At 44.6% G+C, this 23957-nt stretch overlaps 2 protein-coding genes across 3 annotated transcripts in view; one reads left to right on the forward strand and one right to left on the reverse strand.

Annotated features, from left to right (window-relative positions):
- Positions 1–1451: 1451 nt before the first annotated feature.
- Positions 1452–20754, forward strand: LOC129863589 (ras-related protein Rab-14-like). The gene is made up of 8 exons (XM_055935668.1): positions 1452–1785; positions 7629–7687; positions 9233–9286; positions 10393–10570; positions 11395–11461; positions 13882–13969; positions 18877–18907; positions 19014–20754. The coding sequence occupies exons 2-8, from the start codon at positions 7636–7638 to the stop codon at positions 19192–19194; spliced, it is 651 nt and encodes a 216-aa protein (XP_055791643.1). The 5' UTR covers positions 1452–1785; positions 7629–7635; the 3' UTR covers positions 19195–20754.
- Positions 20755–20844: 90 nt separating this feature from the next.
- LOC129863583 (tyrosine-protein kinase ABL1-like) overlaps positions 20845–23957 on the reverse strand; it is a 53849-nt gene continuing 50736 nt past the window's right edge. For both annotated transcript variants that reach the window (XM_055935658.1, XM_055935659.1), the window contains exon 11: positions 20845–23939. In XM_055935658.1, the coding sequence (XP_055791633.1) occupies positions 22324–23939 (1616 nt within the window). In that variant the 3' untranslated portion in view covers positions 20845–22323. The remainder of the gene's footprint in view (positions 23940–23957) is intronic.

The raw sequence follows: 23957 nt of genomic DNA on the forward strand, positions 1-23957 counted from the left end.
AGTCCTCTCCTGTATTCCCTGTTCACCCACGACTGCATAGCCAGGCACAACTCCAACAGCATCATTAAGTTTGCTGACGACACAACAGTGGTAGCCCTGATCACCGACAACGATGAGACAGCCTATTGGGAGGAGGTCAGAGACCTGCCAGTGTGGTGCCAGGACAACAACCTCTCCCTCAATGTGAGCAAGACAAAGGAGATGATCGTGGACTACAGGAAAAGGAGGGCTGAACAGGCCCCCATTAACATCGACAGGGCTGTAGTGGAGCGGGTCGAGAGTTTCAAGTTCCTTGGTGTCCACATCACCAACAAACTATCATGGTCCAAACACACCAAGACAGTCGTGAAGAGGGCACGACAACACCTTTTCCCCCTCAGGAAACTGAAAAGATTTGGCATGGGTTCCCAGATCTTTGAAAAGTTCTACAGCTGCACCATCGAGGGCATCCTGACTGGTTGCATCACCGCCTGGTATGGCAACTGCCCGGCATCCGACCATAAGGCGCTATAGAGGGTAGTGCGTACGGCCAAATACATCACTGGGGTCAAGCTTCGTGCCATCCAGGACCTAAATACAAGGCGATGTCAGAGGAAGGCCCAAACATTTGTCAAAGACTCCAGTCAGAACATAGACTGTTCTCTCTGCTACCGCACGGCAACCGCCACCGGGGCCCCAAGTCTAGGTCCAAAAGGCTCTGCTGTCTACACCTATTTCTATAGAAGAAGCCCATTTAACTCATCAATATTTTTTTTTTAAGACAGTTTTTCATCTATCCAGATGCACAGATAAGCAGGGACACAATCAATGTGGACACCATCTAAAGTACATATGCTAAATCATCAGAGTTATTTTTATGTGCTCTAGAGAACAACATATACTTAGTTTTACCTGCATTCAATACTAATTTCAGGTCAATAAAGTTTTCTGTTATACAATGAAGGCAGACTGTAGGTCAGATAGAGCCTGGTCAACCGTGGGGGCAATAGCATACACAACAGTATCATCTAAATACAAGTGCAGGTTACACAAGTGGAAGTCGATATTGTTAATGTAAACAGTAAAAAGCACAGGGCCCAGAATTGACCCCTGCCGGACACCTTTCGTAATATCGAGGAAACCATATTTAACACCATCAGTAGATACACATTGACTTCTGTCAAGTCATTTTTAAACAAGTTACATGCAGTATGAAGCCTTCCCTCCATAGCCTATTCCATATCAGCAAAAGAGAATTGGGTCTGAATCATAAAGAAAATACATTTGATCTTCAAATCATAAGCCTAGTTATGGAATATGTTGTAGTTGGCTTAGATCCCATTCCCAACACAAGTCTTTCTTTATAAATATTCCTAGTGTGGGTCCACAACAAAAGGACCAGCAATTGAATATATAGTACTGTACTTTGACACTGATGGTCGAATATTAGGTTAGTCTACTCGCACACATGTAGGCTGAGGCCGTCTGATGCAGCACTGCCATCACACCGACCAAAGCATAAGTGATTCTTCATGACACAAAACTGTTTAATATCGGCGACACTACCTATCGCGTCCAATACATTGATTTTTCAGTTTGCGCACTTCATTGCGGATTTATAATTAGTGCAAACAGCGCAAATCGCCCCATATGCATTGCCCTTTGTCCCAGAAGCCACACAACAGAAGGAAAAACCCTGTGCAGTGCAAGCAGCCATCTTGGACAGGCAGGCAAGGTAGATACTTCAGCCAGGATAACCTGCAGATCTCTTCTGAAGTGCTCAAGACATTAAACCGACAATTTCCGGTAAGAATATAAACATAATATAGGAGTGTTCGTATCCACATATAGCTAACACATTTATAAAACGTTGAACCTTCTGTGTTACAATTTATAGTGGCTAGCTAACTACTACGCTAATAATAGTTAAGTTAGCGGTTAGCTAGCCAACGAGTAAAGTGTCTACTAGCTAATGTTATCTATCTTGCGCTGTGTAATATATTACCATTCTTCACAGGCACCCGTGGTTTTGTCTAACCACTGTGGATCTAGCCAGGTGTCCGTTGTTTTGGGGAACAGGCCATTGCTTAGGAGCTAACGTTAACTAACTACTGTAGTATCCGAAAGAGTAACGTTACGCTGGCTAGCTATCATTTGTTGGCCCCAACATTTCGCCTAAGTTATCAAGGCTCATGTCATGGTAACGGTATTCTTCGACATGGCTAGCTACCTATTCGCCAATAAATGATGACACGTGTATTATGGTTATCTAGTTAGCCAGTTTAGCCTGTTTCCAGCTGGCTAGTTAGTTAGCAGGTCAATGAAGATGGCTAACGTTAAGATCGGGTCTAGTCTAGTACGTTATGGTCATATTTGGACATTTAACTACTCCAGCTAGCAACCCACACCTCTCCCAACTTCACTGCCAGTACATTTTACAATACATTATTTTAGCGTCCCGTCTAAACAATAAACCAAGATGCTAGCTATCTAAACAGACTGTTGCCACGGTTTGTGTTGATAGCATCAGCTAGCTAACGTCGTTGGCCAGCAGATAGATGCTTTGGGGTGTTGTATTTGTAGGTAATTAGTTTATCAACCTTTTCATCTCATGTAGTTAGCTATAGTCAGATGTGTGCTTTAACTGTCATGAGCAGTTTTCTAGATTATGCCCTCCCTCTAGCCTACATTGTCACAAGCCAACTGTATTGTTCTGAAATTGTGGCGTTCATTCGTCCATTAAAAGGTCCAACGCAGCCGTTTAATCTCAACATCAAATAATTTCTGGGTAACAATTAAGTACCTTACTGTGATTGTTTTCAATTTAAGTTGTAAAAAAATAAACAATTTCTCAAATAAATGTTGCTAGGACTGTTTTGGAGTGGTCTAATGCAAGGTTTCCAAAACTCGGTCCTGGGGCCCCAGTAGGTGCATGTTTTGGTTTTTGCCATAGCACTACAAAACTGATTGAAATAACCAACTCATAATCAAGCTTTGATTATTTGAATCAGCTGTTTTTGGGAAACCCTGGCCTAATGGAAGGGACGTGTAACCTAAAAACGAGCTTTTATTGGCCGAGAGGAGGGCAAACTCTCTTTGTTATTGGTCTATTAACTTATTCTGCATGGTAGGCAGTCCAACCCAATTTCATAGTGTGGAAATATATTTAAAACACAGGAAAATTACATTTTTGACTGCATAGGCCCTTAGTTTAATAATTTATAGTACAGTAGCTCTTTAGCTCAGCCAGCTATCCAGTAATCACATAGATGACACAGCATGCGTTCATATCTAGGCCTTGTCTCGGGCCAGCCCTTACTGTCAATCACTGAAATATTTATTTGATATAAGAATGAGGCTTTGATTAGGATGGAATATGAATGTATTCATGTAGATGTGTCATCACCTGAGATACTCCTCTCCTCTGTGTGACAAGAGCAGAGGCATTTGGTATTTTCTTGGCCTTGAATTTTACTTTGATGGAAAAAATATTCCCTTAAAATGGCAGATCACAAAGTGAAAGAAATACACTGTATGTGCATTGATTGAACCCAAGTTTTGCAATTGATTTGTCCATTCCATCTCTGCCTTTGGTAATGGTGATCACAACCCAAATGTGCTTCTGCAATTTACAGCAGGATTTTGTTTGTATGGCAGCATAGCAATATGACAATGAGTCAGAGAAAATAAAAATAGCCCAGATGTACAGTATGTGACACCAATTATATTCGTTCAACAACAGGTAGTGGATGTGATAAGAGGTGACAGCGCTCTGTTTTATGAATCAGTGCGAGTGTATGGAGAAGTGCTGAGACTGCAGTCTGGTCACATGCTCTCAATCGCAATCTCCTTGGATGTATACTTCCCCAGGGCCTCGTTCGGGAAAAGGGGATTTTTTTCTAGAATTTACCCAAAGAAGGAGTAGCCCTAGAGGGTGTACAGCTCTAGTAGGCCTATAGCTTTCGCCTTATGGAAAAACTCACATGAGTCTGGAGGCATCACATGACAGAGGGTCATGTGAGGGAAGGCAGTCAGGCTAGCAGCAAGGCAGGCTGTGATACTAGTTCACTTTACGGTCAGTGTATCAAATCCCTTACTGGAGCTTATCCCACACGCTAACTACATGACTTCCCTTACCACCTCAACTATCTTTCTACTTGTTTACTTCTCTACTGTACTCTCGCTGCACTTTGTTTTTCAAGCAGGCAGAGCTGGAATGGGGAGTGGGGCCATTTTGTTCTAGGCCACTTCAGGGGAGTGGCACCCAAGGGTCTCTGACCAACCCCATGCAGAGAGGATGAGGCTGAGGGGACACCTTGACCTGAAATTAACCCCCTCAGATGATTAGCACAAATTCATTCAATTCTGGAAGATGATCCTAAATATCAGTCTTCCAGAAGCTAAAACAAAAACAAGTGCATAGGACCAAATGGGTGTTTATGTTGGGTTGGTTGATCATCACCATTTTGCACCATGTTCAATGGTTTCCTCTCTACATCACAAACCTCGAGAAACAACTGCTCTGAGAACCCTCAGACAGATGTCGGAGTAAACAGAGAGGTTTAAATTGAATGGTAAGCACCTCCACCTCCACCTCCACCTCCTCCATGCTTCACGGTGGGAACCACACATGCGGAGATCATCCGTTCACCTACTCTGCGTCTCGCAAAGACACGACAGTTGGAACCAAATATCTCAAATTTGGACTCATCAGACCAAGGACAGATATCCATCAGTCTAATGTCCATTGCTCGTGTTTCTTGGCGCTAGCACGTCTCTTCTTCTTATTGGTGTCCTTAAGTGGTGGTTTCTTTGCAGCAATTCAACCATGAAGGTCGGATTCGTACAGTCTCCTCTGAACCGTTGATGTTGAGATGTCTGTTACTTGAACTCTGTGAAGCATTTATTTGGGCTGCAATCTGAGACTGGTAACTAACTCGGGGTCTTCCTTTCCTGTGGCGGTGAAAGCCAGTTTCATCACAGCCTTTGATGGATTTGCTACTGCACTTGAAGAAACATTCAAAGTTCTTGAAATGTTCCGTATTGACTGACCTTCATGTCTTAAAGTAATGATGGACTGTCGTTTCCCTTTGCTTATTTGAGCTGTTCTTGCCATAATATGGACTTGGTCGTTTACCAAATAGGGCTATCTTCTGTATACCACCCCTACCTTGTCACAACGCAACTGATTGTCTCAAACGCATTAAGAAGGAAAGAAATTCCACAAATTAACTTTTAACAAGGCAGACCGGTTAATTGAAATGCATTCCAGGTGACTACCTCATGAAGCTGGTTGAGAGAATGCCAAGAATGTGCAAAGCTGTCATCAAGGCAAAGGGTGGCTACTTTGTAGAATCTAAAATATATGTTGATTTGTTTAACAATTTTTTTGGTTACTACATGATTCCATGTGTGTTATTTAATAGTTTTGATATCTTCACTAATCTTCTACAATGTAGAAAAAAGTGAAACAATAAAGAAACCCTGTAATGAGTAGGTGTGTCCAAACTTTTAACTGCTACTGTAGGTGTAGTTAGTTATAATTCAAATCCATTTGAATGAATGTCGCTCAGCATAAAGGCAACAGATGGGTTGTGTGGGTAGCTGGTATCTAGGGATACCAATTACTTAGGGCCTAGACCTGTGTGTTTCCGTGCAGTATCTAGCCAGACTGTTAAGCGGAATTTAAAGGTGCTACTTGTCCTCCCTTGGGTACTCTTGTGAAATGACAGCTGCTAATGGTTCTGACAGAGCCTCTGTATAATGGACTAGGGAGACGCAAGGAAACGCTATCCCTCTTAAAACCTCTCCTCTTCTACAGCCTAATGTAATGTCTTCCTTTCATTTGAGATTAAAAGGAGCTGTGCACATATGATGCAATTTCCTGAATGTGAAGTCTAAGTCTAATGAAATCGCTTGCCTCAAAGTGACACAACACTGCTGGGGATGTTGGCTGCCTGTACTTGCCGTATCGATGACACAATTGGCTAGAAGCCTCATATTTATCTGAGTGTATCATAGAAAATAGCTGCTTAATTTCTATGCAGATCGATGTTCTTTTTAATGATGTTCATACACGCACCTCAGTCTGCCCGGGACCATGCACCTAAGCCTTTGCTATTGTGGAGATATAGCCTTGCTCCCCCATTGGCTAAGCACAGAACAAGGCTAATGCTTACCATTCAATTTAAACCTCTCTGTTTACTCCGACATCTGTCTGAGGGTTCTCAGAGCAGTTGTTTCTCGAGGTTTGTGATGTAGAGAGGAAACCATTGAACATGGTGCAAAATGGTGATGATCAACCAACCCAACATAAACACCCATTTGGTCCTATGCACTTGTTTTTGTTTTAGCTTCCGTTGTGTGAGATTAGGCTACATCTAGAGAAGTTCTCTATCTTCATCTTGATGAAAACGATTGGCTAAGCGATTGTTTGATTAATGGGCCTCTCAAATTGATAACATCCGTATTGTAATTGGTGGTTATTCATCCTCTAACTAACCCCATTAGTTAATGGCTGCTGGCCTAAAGATCATAATGGAAACTTCAAATTGTAGGTGCATCACGGGATAGTAATACAGAAGAGTCTGGCTCTGCCACGTCTAGTTACAGTCCGTGGTACTGTTGTGAATAAGATGACGGCTTCTGACAGGCCTTGTCCATCAGAGTGTGTGATCTATGATGACCCTCCCTGTCTGATTATTATTTTTTTGCAGCCTCCCTTCACTTCTAGGTCTCTCTTCCTCAGCTAGGCTGAGTCGCTGTCTAATCCTGGTTGGTTTCTCTTCTTACACAACCTGCCCACAGGGTGCGTCCCAATAATCTCTCCTTTCTCCTGAAGTGTACACTCATTCACTACTTCCCACAAATCTAAAAGCATTGGACTGGTGGAGGCATGGGCTAGAGGGAGTTTCCGCCATGTTTCTTATACCAGAAATGTCCTTTCAAATCGGTGAAGGGAAGTGAAAAAGTGCACACTTTGGGAGGAAGGAGAGATAATTGGGACCTATCCAGTGATAGCTGGCTGAAGCTTGACTTCCTCATGCTGATTTGATAGACAGATATCAGTTGAGTTAGGCCCTGTAGATTAATGTCCGATACTGGAGTTACAAAGTCAACGTATTTGTGTGTGGTCAGATACATCGCTATCAGATGGTTTCAGCTCTTCCAGCTGGGTTGAGTCCTACCCATATGTTTGAGAGGTCAGTGCTCCTGGGCCTGCTGTCTAACTGAGAAATCACATGACAGGAATCCTGAGAAATCAGGAATTATTCATACTACCTAGAATAATGTTTTAGTTCTCATACAGCACACCAGCTGCTCAGTCTCTCTAGTACGGTCTGAGACATGGTGACATCATTCTCTACTGAGCATGTTGACCAATTCACAGGCCCATGCTATATACCAGGCATGATGTTGTAGTTTAATGTTATGGAGTGCCAGTGGTCGAGCAGCAAGATGCAATGTTTCAGTTGAATAAGTGTGTGGTCAAACCAAGCACTGTACAATTAGATGGGATAGTGAGTGATGTCGACAGACAGAATTCAATGATAATGTGTGGTTTCTGCATGATGCTCAGCTAGAGTAGATTCATAGACAGCACCCTGATTCTTTCTCTGACTCATCTTGAACCTTTCTCTCTCTTTCAGAGCCACGATGGCCACCGCACCGTACAACTACTCCTACATTTTCAAATACATCATCATCGGTAAGTGAGCCGCGAGCATGCGTGTTGACTGGATTGGAATGGAGGCCTGTTTGTTTGTGTGTACAGTGCTGTGCTGTATGTAGGTCACCCATTGGTTGCAGTTAGCACACAGCTCACTGAGATGCTACAAGCCCTGAAAGAGCACCCATCACGAGACTAGAACCGTAGCTCAGGAGTTTGTCCTGGTCAGGTCATGTGGTCAGGATTACTCCAGGTCTCAACCATGACCCCATTACAGCAGATTCCTTTTGATTCGGTATGTGGTCGCCATCTCGCAGTGCTTTAAAACGTTTTCATCAATAAATGTTTTCCCCGGAAGCTAGCCTAAGCAAAGCAAAATGGTTTGTGTTCTAATGACACACTGTACTGACAATGTGCTCGTAACGGGGTTATTAATGAACTTAAAAAAGAACGATTGCTCTCCTGTTTGATCTAAATTACCAACAGAAGCAATGAGAGTACATTAACCTTATGTATTGTTGGTGCATAGCCCTGGCCAAAATGTTCTGAGTTGAGGTGGTAGTTTTATCTTGTTGTGCATTCCACTCTTCCCCTTAGTGTATTTTCCAACCAGTTTGTCACTTCAAAACAGGGAAGTTAAATCTCCATATCTCTCCATCTCCAACTCCCTGGAGGTGGTTTATCCTGCTGCATTGAGGCTTTTAAAAACCCCACCTCAATGTCAACTTTGGACTTGTTTGACAACTGCCAAATGCCCCGTCGTGTGCTCCTCTTGTTTGCTGTCTGTCACCCAGACATCAATGTGGTCATACAACACACACACGTCACTTTAGCTCCGTAGCTAGAGCAGACATTAGTTTATAGGCCTTAAATGTGCAATATGCGGAAATCGCTCCGCCATTTCCTGGTTGCAAATTTGAGTAGTTCGCCTAATTTCAGTTTGTGACAAAACAAACAAGTATTCAGAAACATTGTACCATCTAAACCGCTGTGAAATATATTTTCAATTAACTACAAATATTGTATTATTCAGCTGTTTGAAGCTGGTGTACAAAACCAACTGCAGAAGACGCAAGAATGTTAAGCCTAGAACTAGCACACATAGAACAGATCTACTGATTCTTAGATGTGCTTTCAATAAGAATGACAGATCTATGACTCACATTTCTATGTGAAATTGGTTGGGTCACCCAAAAAGTTACATATTGCAGCTTTAAAAAGTAAATAAAATGCTCTGCTCTCCCCACTCCACTAGAGGTAACCATGCCAGCTCTTAAGTCAAAGCCCTGCAGGCCTGTTCATGCTGCCTCTTCAAGTGCCCTCCATATGTGTAAAGCACACACATGGCAACCACCATAGCATTCTGTTAACAATGTCTGAGGGGGAGAGGGAAGATGCTCTTTCTGTGTGTTACAACCAGAGTTGTTCCTGGTCAGACCGAGTGGTCAGTGAAAACGGATCCCTTCATAGGAAAATATGAAACAAGTTGTATGTCTGTGTTTTTTTTGTCCTCTCCGTCTTGTATGTAATGTTAATATTTGAACATGGATCCTGACACATCTCCCTCTCTCTCTCTCTCTGTAGGGGACATGGGGGTAGGGAAGTCATGTTTGCTTCACCAGTTCACAGAGAAGAAATGTAAGTACATCCCCACTGACTCCAGACAGATACCCCACCATCTCACACAGGCTGTAGGAATGGACTGTCTCACTGTAAATCCCCTCTGATGACTTCAGCTCATTGAGAGAGGGGGAGAGTGTGGGTGCCACTTTGAAATGTGTGTCTGCTTCATGTTATTTGTGTGTGCTTTCTCAGCTGTAGCCTCAGTCACTTCACTATAACACCCAGGCTTTTGAATGCATTTTAATGGCATTATTAGCAGGCAGCAGTAAATGCAGATGCTCTGCTCCTCATTCATCTATCTAGCATCGCATCCTGCATGGCCTGTAGTCTTGGGCTCGGAACAGGCAGCTGCTTTGTGAGTGCTGAATGCCAGGTTTAAAGACTTCCTCCCTGTCTCTGGTTAACATTGAAATGCAAGTGGTAAAAACCAACTGATCTGCCAGTCTGAGATGGATACTCAACCCACCTGCTCTCTCTGTTCCCTCACAATGGAGGTGATGAAGTGCGTGTATACGGTCAAGGGTGCACCTGTTTTCTCTGTGTGGTTGGATGTGTTCGTGACTGTGTGGAAAGATGCGTATGTATATGGGTGCTGTTCATAGTTCAAGTTGGTGCTAGCTGTGCCACTGGCAGGCTGTTCTGTATGGTAGGGAGAGGAGAGAGATTGTGCAGGGGAAGGAGGAGGTGTAGTAACAGTAAATGGAGTAGAGAGCAGGTTAATCACAGCAGTCTAATGACACTCCGGAGAGGAGGAAGGGAGAGCGAGAAAGGGAGGCAGGCTGCGGAAGGTCTACTGAGTCAGACTTCCGTGATGGGAGATGTAGTTGGAGAAGAAGATGCGATGCAAGAGGTTTCACCTATGCGTTTCTATGGGCTTATTTTGGCCCGACACTTGTCGGCTGAAAACGACTCCTATTGTTTGGGCGGAGACACGAGCATCTCGTCAATATGTACAGATCTCTGATGTAGTTCACTCTCCAGTCTCTTCATGTCTCTTGACAAAGTGACAATACTCTGTTTTTGGTATTTATTGAATTCTGTGTATAGAGGAATGTTGCCTCCTTGGATTCCTCATAGCTATACTGACGATCTATTCCTTTCCCCACCTCTCGCTCCTCCAGTCATGGCGGACTGCCCCCACACGATCGGCGTGGAGTTTGGCACGAGGATAATCGAGGTGAGCGGCCAGAAGATCAAGCTGCAGATCTGGGACACGGCGGGCCAGGAGCGCTTCAGGGCCGTCACGCGTAGTTATTACAGGGGGGCCGCGGGCGCACTCATGGTCTACGACATCACCAGGTACGCGCACACACACCGATGTGCCCGAACCTTGATGCTCCAGGTAGAAGCTGCCTGTAGGCAAAGAGCTAGGGTCAAATTACCCTTCCCCAATCCTAGCTCAAACCATACAGAACATTTAAAAAAAACTGGCCTCCGATAAGCATCTAGGGCCAACTTCATCCTACTCCCACTTAGTCCCCTCAGCTTGTTCTACAATACACAACCCACCCTGTTAGCTGTACTAGTCAGATTGCTCTCGGTCTGTAGGCCTATATGTCTGTGTGTGAGACAAAGGAAAGGAAAAGGGGCAGATGGCATAAAGTGTGCCCCTCTCTTCCTGAACAAACATGGTGTCTGCATCCTGTTGCCCTCCCCACCTTCCTCCCCCAAACTGTGAGAATGTATCAGTGGCCATCTAAACTAACAGTGGAATGTCTGTCTTCTCTCATAGAAAGCATAGGCTCAGAGTAAAGCTTTAAGTATTGCAGTATTTCTATATTGTAGTTTTCCCACTAATAGTAGTGTCTATGCAGCATATCATTGCCTCTGTTTTATGAATTGGGATTCGATTGCTCGTTTGTTCCCTAGCCTAATTTTAGCGTTCCATATTGACACCCGTGTCTCGGCCTGTAAGAACTGTTTCAAAACTGAAGAATCAGTAAGCGATATCAGAAAGTTTATTCTATTAGTGAAAGGATATATATATAGATACAGACCCAGGAACATTTCTCCATTCGTCACAGCCACTCCTTTGATCCCACTTATGATGTGGCACACTCTGTTTTGTCCCGATCTGCCGCCAGGTTAACTAACTCCCACTCTTCCCTGTGTGTGTTCCACAGGAGAAGTACGTACAACCATCTCAGCAGCTGGCTGACTGATGCCAGAAATCTTACCAACCCAAATACTGTGAGTATGGTTTCACACTGCTCCTCTCTAGCTACCTGTCAAACACACTATCTGGTTGGATGTACTACCAAGTAGTCTCCCTGTCCCCTTTCTTGCATTCTCTCATCTAATGCTCTTTGTGTCTCTGCTGTATCCCACCGCAGCACACCCAGTGTGTTTGATGCCCCAGAGCCCCGTCCATCTCTAAATTGCATTTTGACTAATATGATTATGGCCAAATCACACTGCTTTCATGTACAGATTAGAATATGCGTCTAGCTTGCTTATACAACGTCAACATCCTAAACTCACTCACAGTCGGCTTGTTTGTACTCGAAGACCACAGTCTCTCGTTGGAAAATGGGACATGACTAGTGCCCAGATGCATTGGAAGTTGTATATTCATTAGAGGTCGACCGATTATGATTTTTCAACGCTGATACCGATTGATTGGAGGACCAAAAGAAGCATATATATATCTATATTTTTTAATATATTTATATATATATAAAAAAAAAATATATATATATATATATATATATATATATATATATATATATATATATATATATATATATATATTTGTAATAATGACAATTACAACAATACTGAATGAACAATGAACACTTTTATTTTAACTTAATATAATACATCAATAAAATCAATTTAGTCTCAAATAAATAATGAAACATGTTAAATTTGGTTTAAATAATGCAAAAACAAAGTGTTGGAGAAGAAAGTAAAAGTGCAATATGTGCCATGTAAAAAAGCTAATGTTTAAGTTCCTTGCTCAGAACATGAGAACATATAAAAGCTGGTGGTTCCTTTTAACATGAGTCTTCAATATTCCTAGGCAAGAAGCTTTAGTTTGTAGTTATTATAGGACTATTTCTCTCTATACCATTTGTATTTCATATACCTTTGACTATTGGATGTTCTAATAGGTACTTTAGTATTGCCAGCCTAATCTCGGGAGTTGATAGGCTTGAAGTCATAAACAGCGCAATACTTGAAGCATTGCGAATAGCTGCTGGCAAACGCTGTAAAGTGCTGTTTGAATGAATGCTTACGAGCCTGCTGCTGCCTACCACCGCTCAGTCAGACTGCTCTATCAAATAATAGACTTAATTATAATATAATAACACACAGAAATACGAACCTTAGGTCATTAATATGGTCAAATCCGGAAACTATAATTTCGAAAACAAAACGTTTATTCTTTCAGTGAAATACGTAACCGTTACGTATTTTATCTAACGAGTGGCATCCATAAGTCTAAATATTCCTGTTACATTGCACAACCTTCAATGTTATGTCATAATTACATAAAATTCTGGCAAGTTAGTTCGCAACGAGCCAGGTGGCCCAAACTGTTGCATATACCCTGACTCTGTGTGCAATGAACGCAAGAGAAGTGACACAATTTCCCTAGTTTAATATTGCCCGCTAACATGAATTTCTTAACTTAATATGCAGGTTAAAAAAAATATGCTTCTGTGTATTGATTTAAGAAAGGCATTGATGTTTATGGTTAGGTACATTCGTGCAACGATTGTGCTTTTTTCGCAAATGCGCTTTTGTTAAATCATCCTGTTTGGCGAAGTTGGCTGTCTTTGTTAGGAATAAATAATCTTCACACAGTTCGCAATGAGCCAGGCGGCCCAAACTGCTGCATATACCCAGACTCTGTTGCACAGAACGCAAGATAAGTAACACAATTTCCTTAGTTAAAATAAATTCATGTTAGCAGGCAATATTAACTAAAAATGCATGTTTAAAAATATATACTTGTGTATTGATTTTAAGAAAGGCATTGATGTTTATGGTTAGGTACACATTGGTGCAACGACAGTGCTTTTTTTGCGAATGCGCTTGTTAAATCATCCGTTTGGCGAAGTAGGCTGTGATTCCATGATTACATGCAACGCAGGACACGCTAGATAAACTAGTAATATCATCAACCATGTGTAGTTAACTAGTGATTATGTTAAGATTGATTGATTTTAACGTTAGCTAGCACCTTATCTTGGCTCCTTGCTGCAGTCACATAACAGGTAGTCAGCCTGCCACGCAGTCTCCTCATGGAGTGCAATGTAATTAGCCATGATCGGTGTCCAAAAATGCCCATTACCGATTGTTATATAAACTTGAAATCGGCCCTAATTAATCGGCCATTCCGATTAATCGGTCAACCTCTAATATTAATATCTGTATCTTTCATGGTGTGTAGCCGATACAGTATTGCTGAATCCATTTCTCCCACTGGTACTAAGTTCTGTAAGAGCTCTCGCTCTGTGAAGTGTGTCTGAGCTGTCTCGTATGTCGTTTTCTGTCTATAAGTGAGTGAGGATGTGAGTTTAGTGCTTGCCAGGCTGCTACTGCCACTGTGTTAATGTGTTTGGTGCCTGGAGGACTGACCGACTCATTCTGTCCTCCCACAGGTGATCATTCTCATAGGTAACAAAGCAGATCTGGAGGCCCAGAGAGATGTCACGTATGAGGAGGCCAAGCAGTTCGCTGAGGAGAACGGTGAGACAGGGAACATCCTCGGGCTCAATGAGAGGGATGATGGGAGAGGAGTAACAATCTGTCTCTCTCTATTCCACCCTATCTGAATGGCTGTGAGAATGCCCCCGGGCCCCCCCACTCTCACCAGGTGATTGGAAGGGGGAGTGTGAGGGAGACCAAGAGAGAAGAGACTCCTCCATATAGGGAGGGATGGAGAGTTTGAGAAGTAGCAACTCGTCTCTGATTGAGAGGGAGAAAGGGAGAGGTGAAAGAGAGTAAATGGCGCATACATTCAGGTACAGAGGGAGAATGCTAAAGAGGTGAACGCATAAGTGAGGACACATTCATAGAGAGCGAGTGAGAGATACACTATATACAGTACCATTCAATAGTTTGGAAACACCTACTCATTCAAGGGTTTTTATTTTATTTTTTACAATTTTCTACATTGTAGAATAATAGTGAAGACAAACTATGAAATAATGTAGTAACCAAAAAGGTGTTTAACGAATCAAAATATATTTTAGATTATTCAAAGAAGCCACCCTTTGCCTTGATGACAGCTTTGCACACTTTTGGCATTCTCTCAACCAGCTTCACCTGGAATGCTTTTCCAACAGTAGTTCACACATTGAAGGAGTTCCCACATATGCTGAGCACTTGTTGGCTGCTTTTCCTTCACTGCGGTCCAACTTATCCCAAACCTATCCCAAACCATCTCAATTAGATGCACTTGAACAAGTGTTACAACTGCACTTGAAGAAACTTTGAAAGTTCTTGAAATATTCCATATTGACTGACCATTCATGTCTTAAAGTAAGGATAAACTGTTGTTTCTCTTTGCTTAGTTGAACAGTTCTTGCCATAATATGGACTTGGTATTTTACCAAATAGGGCTATCTTCTGTGTACCACCCTACTTTGTCACAACACAACTGATTGGCCCAAATGCATTAAAAAGGAAAGAAATTCCACAAATTAACTTCTTTTTTTTCACCTTTATTTAATCAGGTAGGCTAGTTCAGAACAAGTTCTCATTTACAACTGGGACCTGGCCAAGATAAAGCAAAGCATTTCGACACATACAACAACACAGAGGTACACATGGAATAAACAAACATACAGTCAATAATAAAAGAAGTCTACATACATTGTGTGCAAATGAGGTAAGATACGGGAGGTAATGCAATAAATAGGCCATGGTGGCGAAGTAATTACAATATAGCAATTAAACACTGGAATGGTAGATGTGCAAGTAGAGATGCTGGGGTGCAAAGGAGCAAGATAAATAAATACAGTATAGGGATGAGGTAGTTGGATGGGCTATTTACAGATGGGCTATGTGCAGTGATCTGTGAGCTCCAGCTTCAGAGATTTTTGCAGTTCGTTCCAGTCATTGGCAGCAGAGAACTAGAAGGAAAGGCGGCCAAAGGAGGAATTGGCTTTGGGCGTGACCAATGAGATATACCTGCTGGAGCGCGTGCTACGGGTGGGTGCTGCTATGGTGACCAGTGAGCTGAGATAAGGCGGGGCTTTACCTAGCAAAGACTTATAGATGACATGGAGCCAGTGGCGACGAGTATGAAGCGAGGGCCAGCCAACGAGAGCGTACAGGTCGCAGTGGTGGGTAGTATATGGGGCTTTGGTGACAAAACGGATGGCACTGTGATAGACTGCATCCAATTTGTTGAGTAGAGTGTTGGAGGCTATTTTGTAAATGACATCGCCTAAGTCGAGGATCGGTAGGATGGTCAGTTTTACGAGGGTATGTTTGGCAGCATGAGTGAAGGATGCTTTGTTGCGAAATAGGAAGCCAAATCTAGATTTAATTTTGGATTGGAGATGTTTAATATGAGTCTGGAAGGAGAGTTTACAGTCTAACCAGACACCTAGGTATTTGTAGTCCACATATTCTAAGTCAGAACCGTCCAGAGTAGTGATGTTGGACGGGCAGGCAGGTGCGGGCAGCGATCGGTTGAAGAGCATGCATTTAGTTTTACTTGCATTTAAGAGTAGTTGGAGAGTTGTATGGCATTGAAGTTCATCTGGAGGTTAGTTAAGTGTCCAAAGAAGGGCAAGAAGTATACAGAATGGTGTCGTCTGCATAGAGGTGGATCAGAGTATCACCAGCACCAAGAGCAACATCATTGATGTATACAGAGAAGAGAGTCGGCCCGAAAATTGAACCCTGTGGTACCCCCATAGAGACTGCCAGAGGGCCGGACAACAGGCCATCCGATTTGACACACTGAACTCTATCAGAGAAGTAGTTGGTGAACCAGGCGAGGCAATCATATGAGAAACCAAGACTGTTGAGTCTGTCGATAAGAATGTGGTGATTGACAGAGTCGAAAGCCTTGGCCAGGTCGATGAATATGGCTGCACAGTATTGTCTCTTATCGATGGCGGTTATGATATCGTTTAGGACCTTGAGTGTGGCTGAGGTGCACCTATGACCAACTCTGAAACCAGATTGCATAGCGGAGAAGGTACGGTGGGATTCGAAATGGTCGGTAATCTGTTTAACTTGGCATTCGAAGACCTTAGAAAGGCAGGGTAGGATAGATATAGGCCTGTCGCAGTTTGGTTCTGGAGTGTCTCCCCCTTTGAAGTTTGGTTCTGGAGTGTCTCCCCATTTGAAGAGGGGGATGACCGCGGCTGCTTTCCAATCTTTGGGAATCTCAGACGATACGAAAGAGAGGTTGAACAGGCTAGTAATAGGGGTTGCAACAATTTCGGCAGATCATTTTAGAGAGGGTCCAGATTGTCTAGTCCGGCTGACTTGTAGGGGTCCAGATTTTGCCGCTCTTTCAGAACATCGGCTATCTGGATTTGTGTGATGGAGAAATGGGGGAGGCTTGGGCAAGTTGCTGTGCGGGGTGCAGGGCTGTTGACCGGGGTAGGTGTAGCCAGGTGGAAAGCATGGCCAGCCGTAGAAAAATGCTTACTGAAATTCTCAATTATAGTGGATTTATCAGTGGTGACAGTGTTTCCTAACCTCAGTGCAGTGGGCAGCTGGGAGGAGGTGCTCTTATTCTCCATGGACTTTAGTGTCCCAGAACATTTTTTAGTTTGTGCTACAGGATGCAAATTTCTGCTTGAAAAAGCTAGCCTTCGCTTTCCAAACTGCCTGTGTATATTGGTTCCTAACTTCCCTGAAAAGTTGCATATCACGGGGGCTAACAAGGCATACCTGTTTAATTGAACTCCATTCCAGGTGACTACCTCATGAAGCTGGTTGAGAGAATGCCATGCTGTCAAGTCAAAGGGTGGCTACTCTGAAGAATCTAAAATGATATGTTGATATGTTTAACACTTTTTTGGTTACAACATGATTCCGTATTGTATGTGTTATTTCATAGTTTTGATGTCATCACTATTATTCTATAACATAGTAAGAATAGAGTAAAACCTTTGAATGAGTAGGGTGTCCAAACTTTTGACTGGTACTGTATACAAAAGTTTGTGGACTACCCTTCAAATTAGTGAATTTGGCTATTTCAGCCACACCCGTTGCTGACGAGTGTATACAATTTAGTGCACACCCATGCAATCTACATAGAAAAACATTGGCAGTAGGATGGCCTTACTGAAGAGCTCAATGGCTTTCAACATGGCACCGTCATAGGATGCCACCTTTCCAATAAGTCTGTTGGTCAAATTTCTGCCCTGCTAGAGCTGTTATTGTGAAGTGGAAACGTCTAGGAGCAACAATGGCTCAGCTGTGAAGTGGTAGGCCACACAAGCTCACAGAACGGGACAGGCCGAGTGCTGAAGCGCGTAGTGTGTAAAAATCGTCTATCCTCGATTACCACTCTCATTACCGAGTTCCAAACTGCCTCTGAAAGCAACGTCAGCACAAGAACTGTTCATCTGGAGCTTCATGAAATGGGTTTCCATGGCTAAGCAGCCACACGCAAGCCTAAGATCCCCATGTGCGATGCCAAGTGTTGGTGGTTGGAGTGGTGCAAAGCTGGAGCAGTAGAAACGTGTTCTCTGGAGTGATAAATCGCACTTCACCATCTGGCAGTCCAAAGGACGAATCTGGGTTTGGCGGATGCCAGGAGAACTCTACCTGCCCCAATGCATAGTGCCAACTGTGAAGTTTGGTGGAGGAGGAATAATGGACTGGGGCTTTTTTTTTCATAGTTTGAGCTAGGCCCCTTAGTTCCACTGAAGGGAAATCTTAACGCTACAGCATACAATGACATTCTAGATGATTCTGTGCTTCCAACTTAGTCGCAACAGGTTGGGGAAGGACCTTTCCTGTTTCAGCATGACAATGCCCAAGTGCACAAAGCGAGGTCCATACAGCAATGGTTTGTTAAGATCGGCGTGGAAGAACTTGACTGGCCTGCATAGGGCCCTGACCTCAAACATTTTTGGAATGAATTGGAACGCTGACTACGAGCCAGGCCTAATCGCCCAACATCTGTGCCCGACCTCACCAATGCTCTTGTGACTGAATGGAAGCAAGTCCCAACATCTAGTGGAACTCCTTCCCAGAAGAGAGGTGGCTGTTATAGCAGCAAAGGGGGGGGGGGGCAACTCCATATTAATGCCCATGATATTGGAGTGTTCAACGAGGTGTCCACATACTTTTGGTCATGTGGTGTAAGTCTAGGCAGGGGCGCAACTTTGGTTTTAGAGGTGGGGGAAACGTTTATCCAGTCGGATAAACACTCCTAACAGCCTACCCGACCGCTCGTAGGCGTCCTCATGGTCCTAAAGCACACTGGTATGTGATACAAAACGAGACAATGATAAAAGTGGGGTGACAAATGCAATTTCAGAATGTAGGGGGGGACATGTCAGTCCCCAGTGAAAGTTGCACCCTTGAGTATAGGTATGAGTAAGGAGGACGGTTGGGGATCTGTAATTTTCTTCTGCAGTAGTCTGACTCCATCTTGTGTACATTCCTTGTTACAGGTCTCTTATTCCTGGAAGCCAGCGCAAAAACGTAAGGCGTAGGGCACTGCCTGCTTTTACTTCACATTTGGTCTGAAATGTGCTGAAATGCTTTGTGTTCCTAACCATGTGACTGACTGTGTGTGTCCTCTGCCCAGGGGTGAGAACGTGGAGGATGCCTTCCTGGAGGCAGCTAAGAAGATCTACCAGAACATCCAGGACGGCAGTCTGGACCTGAATGCTGCAGAGTCTGGTGTCCAGCACAAGCCCTCCGCACCCCAGGGAGGCCGGCTAATAACCAACGAACCACAGCCCCAGAGGGAAGGCTGCGGCTGCTAATGACCAACGCCTCTCTCTCTGTTCTCCTCCTCCACCCCCCTCTCGCTCTCCTCATCCTCCATCGCCCCCTCCCCACTCCACTGTGGCTGCATGAGTGTGGGGTACGGGTGGAGGGAGGGAACGAGGGATGGGCTGAATGGGAGTGTACCTCTCTATTAATCTGTCATTCCTCCTCCCCCACCTTTTTCACTTTGTCTTCTTCTTCCCTTCTGTTCCCTCTCTCCTTCTCTTCCTCTGCCCCATTGTGCAGCTCATCTGCCATGGAAACCCAGATCCACACACATTTAATATATATAAAGACATGGGTTACTGACACAGATAGGTAATGTTCATAACACAACCAGAATAAATGCTTTTTAAACGTTTCCTTTTATAGCTTCTACCTATACTATATACACCGATCAAGTCTCATCCACCACATCCCAAACCAAGCCTGTATAGTTGATAACCGCCATTGACATGAAGCTATCCACACACTCCCCCCGCATCAGTCCTGCATGGTTTAATGATCTAGGACTGTTTTAAACTGAAATGACATGTTTAGGATTCAAATTTTCCCTGGATGGTTAGTGAAGGGAATGATGTAATGTATGATGCAGCCCCGCTAATGCTCGCTATCGGCGGTGGCAGATGTGTGTGTGTTTGGTCCAGTTGTTGAACAGGGTCTAGAGCAGTCCTTAGCCAAAGCTTTCCCCCTGGTCCTTATAGTAAAGCTCTGATACTAGACAGATATTTCATACTTCTGATGGTGTCCTACAGTACACCTCAGTGTGGCAACACTAGTGTAGTAGAGACACTTTTATAGCCCAGGAGACCTGGAATTCCCCAGAATCTCCTCTACATGACGTCACAGGAAAGGTTCTGGGTGTGCGTGGCCGGGGCGGGATTTATTTGACTGTTAATGACACTTCAAATAAAACTTCATCTTGTTTTTTATGGGAAGGATTCCTTCAGATCATCAGTTTCATTGCACCCCCGCCCCGCCCCATATCAATACAATCTCTGTCCTTAACAGCATTTTCTTTGTCGTTGTTTGCCTTGTTATGATTTAATGTTAATAGTGTTTAATATTTTCTTTGCTGCTCTTGCTCTACATACTGCTGTCAAATTGTTTTACTATATGGTAGTGGAGAACATGAAACTGGTTTAACAATGAGGAAAAGACTGGGGTAGAAGTTACCCTACTCCAGTCCTTTAACTATGAGGTGAGGAATTCAAACTGACCCCAGATCAACGCTAAGGGTCATCTTAGACCTGTCTGCACCATAGGTGTAGGGTTATCTCTCCAGCCTGCTCTCCCCATAGGCTTGTATAACAAGACCAAGCAGCACGCCCCATATGGGATGAGTTTGTCTGACTCTGTACCATAGAATAATTCCCCCAATTCGGCAGCTGTGTATATAGCTTATATATGTTGGTGACCATGCTACTTTGAGGATAAACAAATCATGCTGGCTTCGTAGAGATCTGTACAGTTGTGTTTGTGGGATGCTTGTATTTCGTGCTTGGGAATTCTGTAACAGTTTCTATGAATAAATGTGTATGGACAGACTTCCTCTACTCACTAGTGATACCATCTTGTTTCTTCCCTCTGTTCAGTCTCTGGGTAGAGGGAAAGTGTTCAAACTTACTTTTTTCAAGTGTGGTTCATTTCCTCTTAACTCTTTTATTTTGGAGTTGGAGAGAAGAGTAAAAAACCCATGTTGTATTGGAAGGGCCTGTGCTGTCTTCATTTTGGGGAGTGGCTGCAGGGGCTAGTGATGGCTCCTTGTGCTGTCCCACCTTTGCTATCGGAGTCACTTTCTGTCCACATGAGTTAAAACGTACATGTGTATGATTAAGATGTTGACATTTTGATGACGATAACATGCTCTAGACAGAAATACATAACCTGTTCTGCTTGCATAATTCGTCACATTGTCCATGGACAATCACACTTCCACCAATACCGCGCGTGAAGTAAAAACACAGAACATTGTGTTTCAAGTAGCAAATTGTTTTGTATTTTAATGTTACATTGCACCACGGTTACAAGGAGGAACAAATAAAGAGTATTTATTTGCAAAATTTGAGGCGGCTCGGATCCAACAAAAGTAGCGGCATGATTTTTATGGGAAGAATAAAACAAGGAGTCAACATTGAAATAAAGGCAGCTTGTGGTTGATTTCATCCTCAGGCATCGCAGTCAGACCGGGCAAAGGTACATTTCACTGAAATCATTATTTCAATGACAAGTAGAAAAATAACATGTCTTAGTCTCCCCCTGACTACACAGTGGAATTTCATTGGTTAAGTAGTAAGACAAATTGATGTGAGTCCTCCATTTATTACAAGCCATCCAACTCCAGAAGGCGTAGCGTATCTTGAACATGATGGAAACATTCAGATCCATTTAGTTTAGTTGGATACAGTGTTCAGTATGGAATATGACTGCCTGAAGGCAGTATTTTTGTAAGGCCATATTGCTCTGTTTTTAGTTTGGCTTTGGGGAACTACCTTGTAATTCTACTGATAGTGTTAAGGCACTTTATTCAGATGCAAAATGTTCCCAGGTGGTCTTTCCTCTATGGCGCAATACTGCTAGTAGCATCCATTCAAAACTGACAGTCACATCTTTACCATTCACATCAGAGATCGGCAGCAAGCTAAGGGGAAAGAGGTACAGTAGATGAAGTGGCTACCAAAAGGAGGTGTAGAGACAATGTGCACTTCCCATTGTAAACCACTGACAGTAAAGGAAAGAATGTGACATGCGTTTTGTCTATAGTGTCAAAAAAAGAATCGACAATGATTGATGAAAAAGACACGTGATGCAGAATTGGGCCCATGCCTCCATAGTTAAGGCTTTCGACATAAGGAAAAATTAACTTCTGAATATTGTTTCTTTGATTCTGAACACAGTAACCAGTCTTTAGTGTTCTCCTACCTCCTGTAAAGCTGCATAAAGTCTTCCTCTGGCGTGTGCGTCATGCTTAAACCATCCAGTGGCACTGTAACATGTCCTGCCCTCCACCTCAACGTGAGTTCGGCATGACCACGGTAGAGGAGACACGGCCATGGAACATTACATGCAGTGAGAGAGGGGGAGGTTAGGTTCAGCTTTTTATCCCAGTCAATGTGGCCTCTCTGCTACCTCTGAACGATGTCACTGATCTCTTTGACAGACGACAGCAGCTTGCTGAAGTCCTGCTGCGCTCCGCTGACGCCCCCGGTGGCAGCAGGGCAGATCTGCAGCTCGCGCAGACTGCTCTCCAGCTTGTTGATGGCCTCGCGGAAGGCAAACTTGTTCCTCATCTGCTGGATGGAGTCCACATAGCTTACACAGTACTTGGACAGGTTCTTGCCCGCCTCCAGCACGGCGCTGTGGCTGCCTGTCTGCTCAGAGTTGCGTCCGATGGCGGTGCGCAGCAGCTCCGTGCCCTCCAGGACCATCTCCCTGGTGATGGCCGAGTTGGGTTGGCGCTCCGGGAGTGCACGGGTCTTCCTCAGGGAGCGGCGGGTGTTCATCAAGGGGATAAAGGCTGTGGGAGAGGCCTGGTCTCCTGGGGAGTTGAGGGAGGAGAAGCCCAGGGGGCTGGAGGTAGAGCCAGACACTGAAGAGGAGGAGGTCTTTAATGGCTGTGGTTTGGAGGAGGTGTTGAGGTTGAGTTTCTTGTGGGCCTCCAGAGGAGAGCGGACTTGGTCACTGAAGCTAGATGGGTAGTGGGGGTCTGAGGCCTTGGCTTTGGCATCTGTGGATGAGGGGAGCTCGTGGGTGGGGCTGCGGGAGATCTTGGCACTGGGGGGTGGAGGGGGAGCAGGTTTGGTCTTCTGGAACTTGCCTCTCTCCCTGGGGCCGGAGGAGTCCAGGTTGGGTTTGTGGCGGCGGGCCCTGCACTCATCCCCGGCTGCCCCCAAAGCAGGGAACACGTTGGGCTTGAGCAGCTCAGCCTGCAGGGCGCTGGTCTTGGAGCTGTCCACCCCCAACCCTAGAAGCCTTCTGCCAAGCTTGGGCGTCAGGAGGCTGGGCTCAGTGTCCTTAAACACCTCGTCTGACATGTCCTCTGTCTTCTTGGGCAGGCGGGGCGGGGGGGTCAGGGTGCCCATGCGAGGGGCGCTGATCTCTGGCTTCTCATTGGCCCTCTTGCGTGGCAGGGCGGGCTTGCTCCTAAAGGTGCCCGAGTCAAAGTGGCCTTTGTGCAGGTCGCGTGGCAGCGTGACTGACTTCCACTCAGTGCGCTCCGAGCCCGGGGGCATGCTAGAGGCCGAGGAGGAGCGCAGGAAACGCTTGGAGTTAGAGACTATATCCTCCTCATTGGGTGGGGTGGTGGCTGTTTTACCCACTACACTGGGCACCACCGGCGTACCTTTCTTCCTGGCATAATGCGGGGGGAACAGGGGGCCTGGGTAGGTGGGGCCCCCGTTGGTAATACCCCCTACCCCATTGTTGTTAGCACTCGGGAACTTGCTGGGGTCGATGGTATGAGTAACACTGAAGGCTGAGGAGACGTTGTTGAAGTCGTCTCGGGGGTCGGGCGCTAGCCCCAGTCTCTCCGCGTGTCCGTCCATGTCCCTGAAAGAGCTGCTGCGTTTGGGCGGGGCGGGCGCAGTCTTCTTCTTCTTCTTGATGAGGTTGAAGAGGCTGTTGCGGGACTTGTCCTTGTCTTTGGGCAGTAGGCGGTCATCCTCGTTCAGGTTGCTGTCCAGGAACGGACGCTCTTTCCTTGGGAGCATGGGGGACACGGCCACCTCTGGCTCCACGGCATCTGGGTGAACACACAGAT

This window comes from Salvelinus fontinalis, chromosome 10 (assembly GCF_029448725.1).
Source record: "Salvelinus fontinalis isolate EN_2023a chromosome 10, ASM2944872v1, whole genome shotgun sequence".
In the NCBI taxonomy this organism is placed as follows: Eukaryota; Metazoa; Chordata; class Actinopteri; order Salmoniformes; family Salmonidae; genus Salvelinus; species Salvelinus fontinalis.

Excerpts from the sequence above, each read along its gene's own strand:
- LOC129863589 (XM_055935668.1), top strand. The coding sequence starts at position 7,636 with ATGGCCACCGCACCGTACAACTACTCCTACATTTTCAAATACATCATC. Across the intron at positions 11,462-13,881 it reads ATCTTACCAACCCAAATACT|GTGATCATTCTCATAGGTAA; the intron begins GTGAGTATGGTT and ends GTCCTCCCACAG. Across the intron at positions 18,908-19,013 it reads CTGGAAGCCAGCGCAAAAAC|GGGTGAGAACGTGGAGGATG; the intron begins GTAAGGCGTAGG and ends TCCTCTGCCCAG.